The following is a 14,745-nucleotide window of genomic DNA, read 5'->3' on the forward strand; positions in this document are numbered from 1 at the left end:
AAAAGAATTCTGAAACTTGCTAAAGGCAGAATTATACAACTGTGACCATTCAAAACTGAAAAAATGAGGTAAGAAAGGAAGAGAACCACAACTCAGCTTAGGAGAAGTAACCTTATCCCCACACATGACATTACTTTATCCCTATCTATTAAACTGTTTTCAGAGCCAGTCAATCCTTGGTTTGAATGCAATGATATTACCAGGAGGCAGTCACTGAGGAAACAAGTCCACATTGAAATTGTGAACATTATCCTACATTTGTACCTTCACTGGTGTGTTCCAGTTCACACCAGATTAATTCCAAAGGCTCATCTTTACTTTGGTTGTGTCTGTGTTATTTTCTCCAAAGAGCAATATATTGTCAATGACCACTTTACTCTGGTGTCACAAAAGTGGATGGATCCATAAAATGACCTCAGAAAATGAAGATGGAAAGGAACTCCAGAAAAGTTAGGACAGATCCTGTTGGAATGTAAATTACAAAATGTTCTGTCTCATGTTCAGCTCATGCCCTCCCAGATGCACAGACTGCCCACTCCTGTCTGCCCCTGGAGGTAATTCAGGAGCAGGCTCTGGACAGGGGCAGCAGTGGCAGTGACAGTGGTTCCCCCTCAGGTCTCACTGCCTGCTTTTTCCAACACACACTGAACTCTGTATATTCACTCTGCTTTTTTGTGTGAAACAGTCCCATCCAAAGGCAATATGTTTCTGGCACATGCTAAATCAGGCTTCCTGCACTCATGCCAGCCTAGCTGCATGCAGTCAGTTTAGTGCTTACAGGAAGGTCTATTGTATCTGCACACAATTCTCAACATCTGGTCACCTGAATGGCTGAGTACTGAAACAGAGTAACATGGCTGGGCACCTCTGCTCTAAGCCATGTAGCAGAAGGCAGAGCAATCCCATAACACTTTCTGAATTTCAGGAAAATGACCATACATTTTGGCCACATTGCATTCCTGGTATAAAAAGGTGACTAGAAATCCTTCCAGGTTAAAATTGTAGCAAGGCAATGTCAGTTCTTCCATTACTGCCTTGCAAAAAGATTAAAAAGACAGTATTTGTAACCCCCCCTATCCTGTGAAATACATTCCATTCTAAAACCACACAATATATTGTCCAGCACCAGAAATGCACAGAACAATCAAATATATCATTGGACTTTGATACTGCCAGAATTAGCACTTGAAATTTCACATAGTCAATTAAGTCACAAGTCCTTGAAGAATCAAAAAATACTTCCTCACTAATGATTTTTGCTCTACTATCACACAAAGTTTTTTGCCTTTCTTTCCTTTTCCTTTCCTGTTGTTTTCTATTGTATTAAAAGAAACAGAACTTGTCTCCTCTTGTCAATTATGTATGAGCTCTGCAAACTGTAAGGTCACCAGAGCCTACTGCACAGCTTACAGGAAACGAGTTCTTAACTCAGTTTTATATGCTTAGTACTATAATTTTATTCTTAGTACTATAATTTAGGGCTTTTCAAAATGATTATCCAGTTCCCACTCCTGAGGATTTTTAACATAAACTCTTCCACATGTTTGCCTTCATTTTCCCTTTTTCTATACCTCCTCTCCCATTTTTAAGGCTGGTAAAAAACCAGCACATTTTCATGCAGATGAACATCAGGAGTTGGGTTATTCTTGCATAGGAATATTTTGGCATCCTGTACCCCATTAAGAAGCTGCTTTAGATCTATACACATTTCTCAAACAAAGACCTGAGGAGGGAATACTCACCACAACCTGCAGCATTCGATCATTTTGGGCTTTTGGAGCCTCAGTGAGCATCTGGGTCAGTGTTTGCAGCAGGGTCTTCCCAAGCAGAATAACAGAGCCAAACATGGCAACTATTCCAAACACCATTCCTACACTGAACCTACACAGAGAAGCAAAAAGTTCAGCAATGCACAGCCAAGAGAAAAAGGGTGTCATCTCTGGCTATGCAAATCTCCTCTGTACAGCACAAGTTACTGCACAAACCACAGGGCAAAACTTACCTGATGCCACCACAATTCATCAACAATCCAGTAGAAAAATGCTAAAGGAAACTAACAACAATTATATATACTAATAACACTTATAACTTATGTTCTCCTTGTTTAATAAATGTTCTACATCCAAACTATATCCTGATCAACTTTCAAATACTTTTATTCTGTTACCCAACACATGTAACTTGTCTGTAGCTATGAATACATAAGTTTATAAGAATATAGAAATTTAACTAACAATGCATAATTGGCCATGTTGCACAACAGCATCACATATTTAGAGACCTAGATCAAATTATGGGGCAGCTTATGTACTTATACATGTAAGCTTCTTTTGTACATTTTGCAGCATTCTTACAAACAATAAAATGGGCTAAAGAACAAGAAATGAGACTGAATCTTTTTTAAAAAACAACTAAAGAGTACAACTGCAAGACAACATTAACACCAATTTCTTAAGCTACATTGTTCTTCTCACCAATTTTTCATTAAAATCAATTTTGAAAATAATTTCAATTCATGTCACTCCACTTAGTGACAAATTTTTATTCAGCATTAATATTATTATTCTTATTTTACACTGTCCTATGGCTGAAGGACATGATAACTCTTTTTTCTAACTAAAAAAAACTTCCATGATGTAAATCCAGCACATACACCTCACTACCAATCCTTCCTCCTCTCATAACGCTCAACTGTTCTCTTATCAGCCTTAATGAAGCTCACTGGGAATTAGTAGATTTATTTTAAGCAACATGTACTTGTAATGTTAATTAAAGAGACTAGTGGAAACATTATACTGTAATAAATTATACACATTAAAAACTGTAATTGATATAGAGCTATTTCAGACTGATTATTACAAAATCATTACATACTAGAGAAACCAATTTGAAGTAGACCTCTCTTTTATTACTCTCTCACTGAGGGTAGCAATACAGGAAATGAAAGAAATTCAAACCTTACTCATTTTATATTTTCAGATACAAAGTAATGCTATGGAGGCAATTGAAGAGTAGTTTTCTAAACCAGTCCAGGAGCACCCATATTAGACCACCTGTGGGATCTCAGCACCTCAGGACTGAGGTGCCGAGTCACCGAGACCGCCCTTGGGGGGCTCGGGAGTCCTGGAACGTTGCCAGAAGTGTCTGGTGGCTGGACTTTGATCCTACACAGGAGACGACACCTGTATGAGGATAGGAGGGTTTCACCGGGGTGAATGGTGAAAGGATAAGTTAATTAGAGAGTGAAACACAGGGTTTAGGATTTCTGTACAGGGGGTTTAGAGAAGTACGATGGAGGAATTGGGGCGTGTCCTGTCCTTCTTCTTCTTCTTCTTCTCCTCCATCTTCTGTGGTGATGGTGGCACTTTAGGATTGGTTATTACTAAAAGTGCACTGGTTAATAAGGGTGAAAGGTATTGGGGAAAAATGATAAATATTGTATACGTAACTTTGAGTATAAAGATAGGTGACCGCCCGGAGGGGAGGGGAGTGTGCTCATGGCTGGCTGCTGAGCAGACCTCTGTCGGGCCGAGAGAAAATCTTTTAGATAAACAATTAATAAACACCAAGACCGAGAAAAGATTTGAAGCCTCTTCTCGCCCTTGAAGTGTGGGCTGCCCCAAGGCCACCCCGGGCCTTTCCAGGCTATCTAAATAGCCGGGATTCCGACAACCACCCTACTATCTACCCATTCCCAGGACTCTGCAACCTTTGCATGGAAAGATGTGGGCAGATAAAAGACAGAAGGTAAGCAAGGAGCTCCTGAGCAGGTATCATTGCTGAATGTCTGGGCAATTATTAACTACAGGTACAGAGCTGGCTCTGAATACTTTGTAAACTGTAGTGATTGGGAGAGCTAAGTCTACAGCTTTGGGAATGATCTAGGATCTGAGCTTTCAGACCTACTTCTGTATGCAGTATTGCATGTAATAGCTGTACTCTTCAAAACTATGCATACTTCAAACCACACATAAAAATAGTTTAAGGATTTCTAGTTTTATAGAGCTCAATATGCAACTTGTATTACATTTATGTATTTTTTAGAAGAGGTTAAATACTTATACTGGCACAGTACAACTAGAGCAACCACGCCAATTGATTTAATCATTAGTCTATTAAAATATCCATGTCTACCAACTGCCCTTCTAATGCTGAAAGGCACCAACGTGGTTCGACTGTTGACTCTGACAGCAGAGAAAGGAGGCAGAACTGGTACCATAAGTAGAGGAATTTGGGTTTCCATCTGCCCCAGCTGTAGAACTGGCGGTTGAAGAGCGCGGTTTGCCAGCGCAGGTGGAAGGGAGAGACGCTCAGGCCGTACGTCAGCAGCCAGTCCTCGTAGGACGCCTTCAGAGAGTTGGAGGACTGCAAAACAACAGAACAGCAGCTTGACCAAAACATTCCAGGAAGATTTTGTAATGTGACCAAGCAGTAAATGTGATCTGTTTGTATAAAAACAGATATATAATTTCAAGTAGATGTCCTACACCTTACTTACATATTGACATATAGGTAGGTGTGACTTGTAATGTGAAAATCACATGTAATGTCATAAAAGTTATGTCACTGTTTTGATGTTATTTCCAACAACTGTAGGTCTGTGAGAGAGGCTGGGTATCCAGAGTTATCTGGCAAACACGGTCTTGCATCACCTTTCCTAGTGTTAAATCCCTTTCAGTAGTTTTACTTTCTGGTTAGAAGGCTCGAGACTGTTGATGGTAGTCTTTCAACATGCAATTATATTCCAATAAACATTTTAAAAACTACAATAATGAAAAATGCTTCTTTGTCTCCAGCTGAAAAAAACTTTCTCATACAGATGAGATATGGCTCACTATTGCAGATACCTGCTAGTAAGGACAAAAAGAGAGTATTTTTCAAACACAAATACGATGCCTAAAGAGGGTCTGGAATATCTGCTCAGGCTGACAAAAAACCACAAGAAATTTAAAATTATCAACCTGTATTGCAATAGCAGTTTCACTATGGTAACTTCCCAGCATTTCAAGGTACTTCTAGCAGTTCCAAAGATTTCTCTTGATGAGAGATGTGACCTATAGATGTGACCTATGAATACCTATCTGCAACATTATCTTGAATTATAGACCAATAGACATGGGTTTTGCAACTGCTAACTTTACTTTATGGTGCTTGCATCCTCAATAGGCTTTAGTCACTTGCTTCATGGAAGCTTGTGTCAGAAACCCAGATGAAGGAACGACACAGGAGGAACTCAGAGCTCAGGAAAAGCACAGATGAGCTTTGAGCATTCTGACACTGGGCAGCTCCCAAGGCAGGAGTGTCTCTGAAAAAATCCAGACAAGTCTTTGGAGCTGTCTGAACTGGAGCACTGTTCCCAAGGATCCCCACAAGCAGCAGCACCTACTGAAGACATCCAAGTGTGTAGTTCACAACAGGCTCCCTTCTCTCCCTGACAAGGAACTCCACAAGTTTCTAGCTCTTGTCTGTGGTCCTTTGAACAAATTTAGAACTTGCCAATTCCTCACATTCCTCCTGCCTTGCACCACAGTGGTGCTGGGGGTTGAGGATCTCATACTGCACACTTCTCATTTTGTCAGATTTTCTCATTTTGTCATATTAATTAAATCTTGAACACTGAAAGTTTATTTCAAATAACAAATTTCCTCAGCTGTGAGACCCATTTACTTGAGCCATTGTTCACATACCACCTATTACACCATTTATCCTTTCTGCCTATATATTTCTGTATCATTTCCTTCTTCTTCACCCTACTGATTTCAGCCACATTTTCGTTCTGTCAGCTGAGGTCACCAACAGAAATTTTCACTGTAATGCACTCCCATCAACACCACTCACTCCCTATGGCACCATTAAGTTTAGTGCTCACAATCACATCAGCTTTTGCTAATTTTAACAGAGGAGATCACAAAGATGATAGGCCTTGTACACAATTAGTGATACATAAGCCAAGGAAACATAGAAAAAGACCTCCTCACATAATCTAGCAGATAATTAAGAACAAAAATACATGTATCACTAAGAATCCCTGATGTGAAAAACTGTCTTCTGTGAATTTAAAAAAAAAAAAGTCCTATTCATTCACACAGTCAAAAAACTCTCAAAACAACCCTAAAACATTATTCTAATACAGCTAATCAGATACACTGATTTGACACTTGAAAATGTGTTTCTTCTATCTCATGCAAACCCCACTTTTTTCCCTAGAACTGCCACAAATTCATCCCAACAACATCACAGGTCCACTGTCCTAGCAAGACAATAAGTATAAAGTTTTCCATGAGGAATATGGAATCACTGACCATACAGCTGTCAAATGTGGAAAAGAAAGGTACCAAAAATTTTTCCTTTTGTATTTTCCTCACAAGTTGTGTAAATGTTATTCATAATCACTAAACGGCTGTAAACTTTTGCAAAATAAGTTAAAAAGCTCTTTGCAAATTTTTGCTCCTTCTGTCCTGATGCCAGTGGGATCACCATATTAAACACACACCCTCATGCCCTTGTTTCATTTCAAGCTGCTTCACACAAGCCTTGGCCCTGCTTCTTTGAGATCTGAGAGATCTCTGTTAGATCAGTTTTACTATAAAAGCAGCCCCATTTATTCATGCAGCCTTTAAAATGCTGGACACTGCTAAACACTCCAGGAGCTCCACAGGAACCTGCCAGCAAGCAGGAGTCCTTAACATCCTTCTCTGCTGGCAGAATCTGCTCAGGAGCTCTGAATCATTTCAGCTTCCTGACCTTCAAAAATGAGAACCAACCTTGACTGAACGTCTCTAATGCATCCTTTATTTCCCACAGCAGAAGGAGGGACAACCTCCTTCACTTCACTTGCTCCTGATCCTTCAGGCAGGATGAAATGTGATGACTTAGGATGCTGGGGAGAAGGAATTCAGGGGTCTGAGTGAGTCCCTCTTACAGAATCCAAGCTTCAATGAAAATGTTGGTACAAAAGTGGTACAACGAGGAGCAACAAGGGGGACTAAGCATCCAAAATTCCAGCTTGATTTGGCATAGCTTTAGTTTCTTGACACAAATCTTTTAATTATAGCACTCTTATAAAATGTTCATTTATCTGGGCAAAAATACATTTATACTTATACCAAAAGTATATACTTATACAAAAATATATTTATACAGTTACACTTTCTATACTGTAGTCCAGCAGTGAGAATGCCAAAATAAAATATTTAAAATCTGAACAAAACCAGTAATGGAACAAACTGAGCAAAAAAATATTGCACATAGAACAGGTTTACAGAATAAACATTAACTGCAAGTTACAGCACACATCCTTCTCTTGCCAAAAATATCAACAGGATCACACATGGAAAAGTGCTCCCATGTTATTTTTCACTCATGCTCTGTACATTCTCTTGGTGTAATTACACTGAAAGTGATTTGAGATTCAAACAGTACAATTAATTAAACAGTACAACGTTGCTGTGGTTGCTGGCAGCCTTGGGTTGTGACTGTGGTGGAGATTTACAGAACCAGCAGAAAAACAAGCAACCTGAGCTTTCTAATGATATAAATCTGGTTATTTAATCCAAATTCTATTTCAGCTGTGGTACTCACAGAGAAACCTACAACTGAGAAGTACAACAGGAAATCTACCAGTAAGTTCACTGAAACCAATATCTCCCACATAATTCCTGAGGATTAATAACCTTGGTCAACTTTTAGTTAAAAGATCAGAATTAAAATTTAACTCCTGGATTCTCAGGCTTGCTATAGAATTCTAGGCATCCCCCTCCCCCCTTCTTTATCAACATAAATCAGGCATTAATACAATTCCGTGCAGGGTTTTTTTTTTCCTTCCCTTGCTGCTGCAAGAAATGCAGTGGCTCTCCTTATTTACAAAAGAGAATGATTTTATGGTCTAATGCAGAAAGAGATCTTCAGAGTCTCAGAGATGCAAATGGTCTCAGCACCATGGCACAACAGGTCTGGTACCTGAGCTCAGTTCTTGCTTCACAGCCCAGGAGTCTCCATCAGACACAAATCTGCTGCCAAAAGAGAAGCAGCAGCCTCCTGGCTGACCTTCAGTCAGAGCACCTTCTTCTGGTACCTGGCTAACCTCATGTGTTTCAAAACAATGCTGTTTTGTTTTGGTTTTTTTTAATACTTAACATAGACTTGCTGCAAGAAAATTTGAGAAGTCTTCAGGTAAATGACTGTATTTGTTATTGCCATTATTGTACAGACTATATTTTGCAGTTATCAGCTTTCATCACTAACAGAGCTACATTTGCGCTCCAATTAGCTGCAGGGGGAGACACTTTTCCAAGTTTTCTAAGCACCTGAATTTTCTTGTATTTCTTCCTATATTTTACAGGAGTGACAAAATGCACATTTTGTACTTTCATATCACTGAGCTTTATCTGCCTTGGCAGAAAAAGATGCAGCCCCTGGACTGTAAAATTAAGAATTACAGATCAAACCTCTCATTTCATTTTCCCTCATATTTAACCAGCACACAGCCTACTTTGTATGCATTTTTTGCAATTTTGGTCATGTCTTAGAAATCACACCTCTGAATCTGTAAAAAAAACCCAAAAACCCAAAACAATGCCACACCACTTAATGAAACTTGAGCAATGCACAGATGCATCCCAGATGTAACAAATGACGTCTTGGTGTATTTTCTTTTCAAAAATTCCCCCCTGTATTAGGAGGAAAAGAATGAGTCTCCTAACACTCTCCAAGCAGAAAAGTTTATTTCTTTTAAAAAAGTATTTGTATAGAGTTCTGTCTCAAATTTTCTCCAGTAAAACTAAAGACATTCAAAAGAAACAAATACGCATTGCTTTTTACATTTTTTTAGGAAAATCATCATTATAAGGCACATTCCGCAGACTTACAAGACTGTATGTTAGGTTTAGTTAATAATAAACTCCAGACACCACGTTAAGCTGCCACGGAGCCGCTTAAGCAATCTATTAAATGCTGTTTTCCCCAACTTTCCGCGGCTCCGGTCCTTTAGCACAGACCGGAGCCCGTGCACTGTCCCGGGCGGCGTTCGGAGCGCAGCCCCGGGGGAAGCGGAGCAGGGACTGGCGGGCCCGCGGGGCGGGAGGGGCTCCGGGATCGCCTCAGAGCCCGCGGGAAGCAGCAGGCCCGGCCCGGCCGCGGCCGCTCCGCCAGCCCGGGCTTGGCAGCGGGGCCCGGGGCCGCCCGGCGCAGGGGGAACGGGGCTGCCGCCGCCTCCTCCTGGCCCCGTCCGGCTCTGCGCCCTCGGCCCTCACCTTGAGCAGCGTGTCCGCCAGGTACACGGCGCACCAGCCGCCCAGCACGGTCACCACCACCGGCACCGGGATCATCGCGGGCCGCGCCGCGCCTCAGCGCGGCAGCCCCGGAACCCAACCGGCCCGGAACCTTTCTCCCACCGGCTCTGCTGCCCGAGCGGACGCTTCCGGGTGGCGCGTAGTGCGAGGGCAGGTGGCGGCATGACGTCACAGGCCGGGGCGCAGGGCAGCCCTCGGGGCATTAGGGCGGCGCGCGTGCGCAGTGGGGCTGAGAGGCGGGGCCGGAGCTGAGGGCGCCGCGGGGCTGGGAGGCGGGGCCGGGGCTGAGGGGCGGGGCCGAGGCTGAGCGGCGGGGTCGGGACTGCCTGAGGGCGCCGCGGGGCTGAGGGGCGGGGCCGGGGTTGAGGCCGTCGTGGCGTTTCCCCCTCCTCGTGGGCTGAGGGCGCCGAGGCGCTGACGGCCGTTCCCCCTCATCTGGTTAAATTTCCCTTACCTGCCTGCTCCAGAGGGTTCTTCTGAGAGACTCCCCTGGCAGCGATCAGGAGATTGCGCGGGAGAATAAAAGTCTTTCGTGGTGGCAAGATGAAAGCGCATTGTGGAAACGCTTCAGTAACGAGAGAGTAACGGGGTTCCCTTTAACCGCTGGCGTTCTGTCAGAAATTTAGCACCGGCCTCGATGCACAACAGAATCGTTCTGTGCGGCTGCCTGGGAGCACGGCTTTTAAGCAGATGCTTCCTGGGCCCCGAGTTTCCTTCGCAGGCCGCGGTCAGTGCCATTTCTCGGGCCGTGTGCCTGTGTGGGTCAGACTGACACGGAGCTGACACGGAGCTCCGTTTTCCCTCACGGCTTTGTATCGGTGCCTGCGGAGGTGTTGGTGACACTCCGGGGTGTGCACGGCATCAGCACTGTCCCTGCGACATTGTCCCTGTCAGTGGGCAAGATCCTGGGAGAGGATACTACTGGGACAGCTGACCCACATTAAACAAACCGATATTCCATACCGTGTGGCATTACATTAAAAAACTAAGCAAAGGAAGAGGAGGTGTTTGTTATTTACAGCGTTTGACTTCCACAGCAAGTGAGAGAAAACAGCCCTGGGCAGCCTCTCAGTGTTGGCATTTGTGGGCACAGAGCAGGAGCTGATGCCAGTAGTGCATGCTGGCTTTCACTTGTTCTGTTTGCTCAATTCCTTTGTCTTTCATCTCAGCTCGGGGCTTACCTGCCCCTTATGTTTAGATTTTCCATCATTCTAACAACCCTACTTTTTGATGGAAGCTGTCCATGTTGACTGATGCCTTTTGAGAAGGTTGGAAAGAACTTCATTTGGACATAAAAGCTGAAGAATTACAGGAAGTGTATCCAGCCCTGCATGCAGCTGAATTTGAGTTTATGCACTGACATCGATGACTTTGGGATGTCCCCAACATCTAAAAGGACTTACAGACAGTAACAGCATATTGAGATCTGATAATGATTTTTTTCTGCATTGGTCCCCAGTCTTACAATTTTATCAAATCATTGAGAGATTATGTAAATATGGTTTATTCTACACCTTATTGGTTGAAAACTCAAGTTGTTCCATAGACCAACATGAATTTAATATAAATATAAAGACTGCAAACCAGTGGTGGTCTTCAGAAGCAATTGAGTGGAATTGTATTCAAACAGTTGTGAACACAAGTATTTTCCTAGTGTCATATCCTCACTGAAATAAAGCAAAATAAAATGGACATGTTTAAATAAACCAGTTGGTGACCAGGTTTTGTAACATTATTATATTTTTGCTTCTACATTCAGTTAGTGTACCATAAAAATACAGACTTGAATTTTATTAAGTTTTTATGGAAATTGGAAGTGCAACTAAAAAAGGAATGAAAATAAAATACACAGTCTGTATTTTTCTGCTGGAAAGTTTATCTCAAGAAAACAAAAATAAGAATTTTCGAAAATGCAGAAGATGGATGAACAGTTCCATGAGTTCTGAGTGAGCTGCCAGCCCCAGTTCTGACCTGGGTAACTTGAGCAGGTGTTTTGCCCAAGGCAGAGTGGCAAAGTTTATCCTTGTTCCCATGGAGTTAAATTGTTGTGGACTGTGTTACACAGAGTGGTTGCATTTTAAAGCAAAGGTATTCAGGATTAATGATTCCCACTTAAGAATGGTTCAGGAGGTAGCACAGACTCTGGTACACGTTCTCCCCCTGCTTGGTTGTGCTTAGAGCTGGAATGGAGCGGAAGCCGGGGCCAAAGCAGAGTGCCCTGCAGTCACCATGGGAGTGCACAGTGTCCCCACGCTGTCCAGAGCCCTTCAGCTGACACAGTGTCAGCAGTCACAGCTCAGGGGAGGGCAGGGCTGGACCTCCTCAGGGCATGGCTGAACCTTATCAAAGAATGTTGGAAAAGGTTAAACACCAGTCATCACACAAGAGTATCTAAGTTCATGCATAAAGCTTAGACAGGAACAAAAATTATCTCATAAACAACACTACTGATTAAATATAATTTATCAAGTAAATACCAAATAGAATCTGTTAATAATACAGTAATTAAGATATTCAAGTTCAATTAGTGATTTAATATCATAGGCATCTTTTTCTAGACATGGTAAATACATTTATCTTGAGATTAATTAACAATATGTCTAATAATTAATATCTTCAACTTTGATCTGTTATTGAATTAGATATGTGATTATTCAGATATTACCATAGAAGACATGTTGCATAATGAAAAGTAAAACTAGCCTGAACAGCACTATCAAAAACTTAAGTTAGAGGGGTTTTCAGGGCTTCAGGGAAATTGTAGCCAATTGCAGTTCATCAGAAGCTCAGACCTAAAATCAGCTAAAATGTTGATTTTGTCAAGGAGAGGTTGTGAATTTTACTAGTTTGAAGATACTACAATCAGAACATGAGTTGATTGGATAAGTGTTTGAGCCTCAGGGAAAGAAAATGGGATATTAGATATATTCTGAGTAGTCTTCTTCTGTAGATAGTTGTGCGTAGAGATGAGCTAAGGACAGGAAAGGACTGCTGGGACAAAATGTGATTCTGCAAGTGTTTATGTGCCTCTGTAACTCAAAGTGAAGGGGTGCTTTCACAGAGTGCAGGAATGTTTCCAGAATGAGCCTCCAGGCCTACCTGAGAATTTAAAGTACAGACTAGAATGCATGAAAGAAGAAATCCGTGGGAAAAGATGAAATAGATGGTCCATTTAGCACTTCTGCAGGTTAGGAGATTGCTTCTGGAGGAAATAAAGAGTCAGAATAAAGAAGAACTCTGAGACACAGGAGGAGACATACAGAAATGTGTAGCATTGGTTGTGAAAGTATGGAGGAAAATTGGTTTCATTACCTTACTAATATTATTGTATAAACAAATCTCAAGATAGGGAGAAACTCAGGTAGTGGGAATTATGGAGATAGGTGATATGTGTGATATTTTAAACTGAAATCCAAACAAGAAAATAAAAAATATCATCTTTGTTTAAAACAGATAATAGCAGGATGTTACACTATTTTATTGGTTTGGATGTTTTTTATGTTCCAATTACAGTATAAAACAGTCTTGCTTTATTTAAATAGAAATTAGGTCAAAATACTCTGTTAAGGTTCAGAATTTGTTTGCAGTATTTAACCTTGTTACCAAAAATACTTGGTATTTTTGGGAAGGTGTGATTTTGATTCTTAAAATAAATGAAATTTGTTCTTAAATCACTATTCACATGAAAACATAGGTAAAGCACAAGTGTTCTAGAAATATGCCTTTACTAGGTTATGATGCAAAAAATAATAGTTGTACATGCCTTTTCACCAGTTGTCTCACAGTGTTGATCTATGGCAAAACAAATGATAGGTTTTTCTTATCTGCTGTGAGTTTGCAGCATTTACCCCTCTGTATTTACTCTGTTAGGCAAATCTCAGCTGGAATTACATCTAAGAGAGGGTCCTCCAAAGGTGTTGCATTCCAAGGAGAAATAAGTATCAAAGAAAAGCAAAGGAAAGGGAGGAACTTGAGAGATGTAGCTTGAATATTATTCTAGAATACAGTTCCATAAAAATACTAGTTTCAGGCTTATGCTACCCATTTTTAGATTATAGTCATGCTTGCATCCTCTGTAAAAATTTAGAAGTTATACATGAGGAAAATCTCCTGGAGAACAGCTGTTCAGCGTTAGCTCTTATGTTGGGAGCCCTTTACAGCTTTAAAGGTCTATCCATGAAAGTGAGTTTACCTAAATTACAGGAAATAAAGGGCTTAGTCAGTGAAGAAGGAGATCACAAAAGGGCATAATATAAAAAAATTGTTTCAAGGTTTGAGGGATTTTTTTTGCTTTAAAGTACCTGCGAAGTTCCTATGGACACAATCCGCTATTCTACTGCAGAATGCAAAATAAATTGAATAGTTTCTGTCCAACAGGTATTATTTCATGCCTACTGTAACCTGAAATAAATGCACCTGATAGCATTAGACCTATCAACTTTGAACCTCAAAACCTGTAGGGAAGCCTTAAACCCTCGGGAAGGAAAGGGAAAGGGAAAGGGAAAGGGAAAGGGAAAGGGAAAGGGAAAGGGAAAGGGAAAGGGAAAGAAATGACCTTAGCATTAGCAATTCAACGTGAGGTAAGAGTTTAAGACAAAGTAGTCTGTAGTTCATAATTTCATAGACTGTTAAAGCCTGTAACATTTTTAGAAGCATAGATTGGGTTGGGAGGGGCCTTAAAACCATCTAGTTCTAGTCCCCCACCATAGGCAGGCACACCTCCCCCTGTGCCAGGTTGCTCAGGGCCCCATCCCGTCTGGATTAATCTGTGCATATGTGCTACTTGGCTGTTCTGAACAATAGGAATGTCTTGCACAGGATGGATCATTGAGGATATCCCCAGAACTGTTCACTGATGGCTGAAGCAGCTCCTGAATTGCTTCATCATGCAGCACAGCACTCAGTTAAACCAGCACTGGCTTTCTTCTACCTCAAGGACAGAGGGGAGCAGCTTTGTGATTACATAGCACTGCACACAGTGGATAAACTAATTTTAACTGGTGTCCCAGTACTACAAATCCACTCTGCCCCTTGTCAGCCAGAGCACCTGTGAACTCTCCATGACAAAACTGTGGGTTTGCCTTACACAGACCCCTTTGTGTTAGGAGCCTAAGCTAAGAGCATTTCCTTTCTTACTAATGAAAACAAATAGTTTGAGAGTTGGCTGCAATAAAACAGGGAACATCTTCATGGAGACTCTAGTCAGAGTATCGTCAGTACCTCACCAGTAGCTGGTGGGCACAGGAACGCAGAGCAGCCTGCGGTTCTCAAAAGTAATTTCCAAGACAAATTATTTTCAAGCATCACTTTTAGCTCCAGATCTTGAGAATTGAACTGTACTTTAAAGAGCTGTGTTGTGCAGCCACAGGAGATGGAGTGGAACAGCATAGTTTCTTTTTCTAGGCTATTTTTATAGAAGATACTGCCTGTCCACAACTCTAATTCACATGGGTGT

General features: G+C 41.6%; 1 protein-coding gene across 1 annotated transcript in view; it reads right to left on the reverse strand.

Annotated features, from left to right (window-relative positions):
• Window positions 1–9,507, reverse strand: part of MBTPS2 (membrane bound transcription factor peptidase, site 2) — a 41,997-nt gene extending 32,490 nt beyond the window's left edge. Inside the window, exons 1-3 of the mRNA XM_005484356.4 lie at window positions 9,252–9,507; window positions 4,217–4,365; window positions 1,743–1,881 (exon numbers count right to left, since the gene is read on the reverse strand). Coding sequence (XP_005484413.2) covers window positions 1,743–1,881; window positions 4,217–4,365; window positions 9,252–9,326 — 363 coding nt within the window. The 5' untranslated portion in view covers window positions 9,327–9,507. The remainder of the gene's footprint in view (window positions 1–1,742; window positions 1,882–4,216; window positions 4,366–9,251) is intronic.
• Between the last annotated feature and the right edge of the window lie 5,238 nt (window positions 9,508–14,745).

The sequence above is a fragment of the Zonotrichia albicollis genome, chromosome 2 (assembly GCF_047830755.1).
Source record: "Zonotrichia albicollis isolate bZonAlb1 chromosome 2, bZonAlb1.hap1, whole genome shotgun sequence".
NCBI classification, from domain to species: domain Eukaryota; kingdom Metazoa; phylum Chordata; class Aves; order Passeriformes; family Passerellidae; genus Zonotrichia; species Zonotrichia albicollis.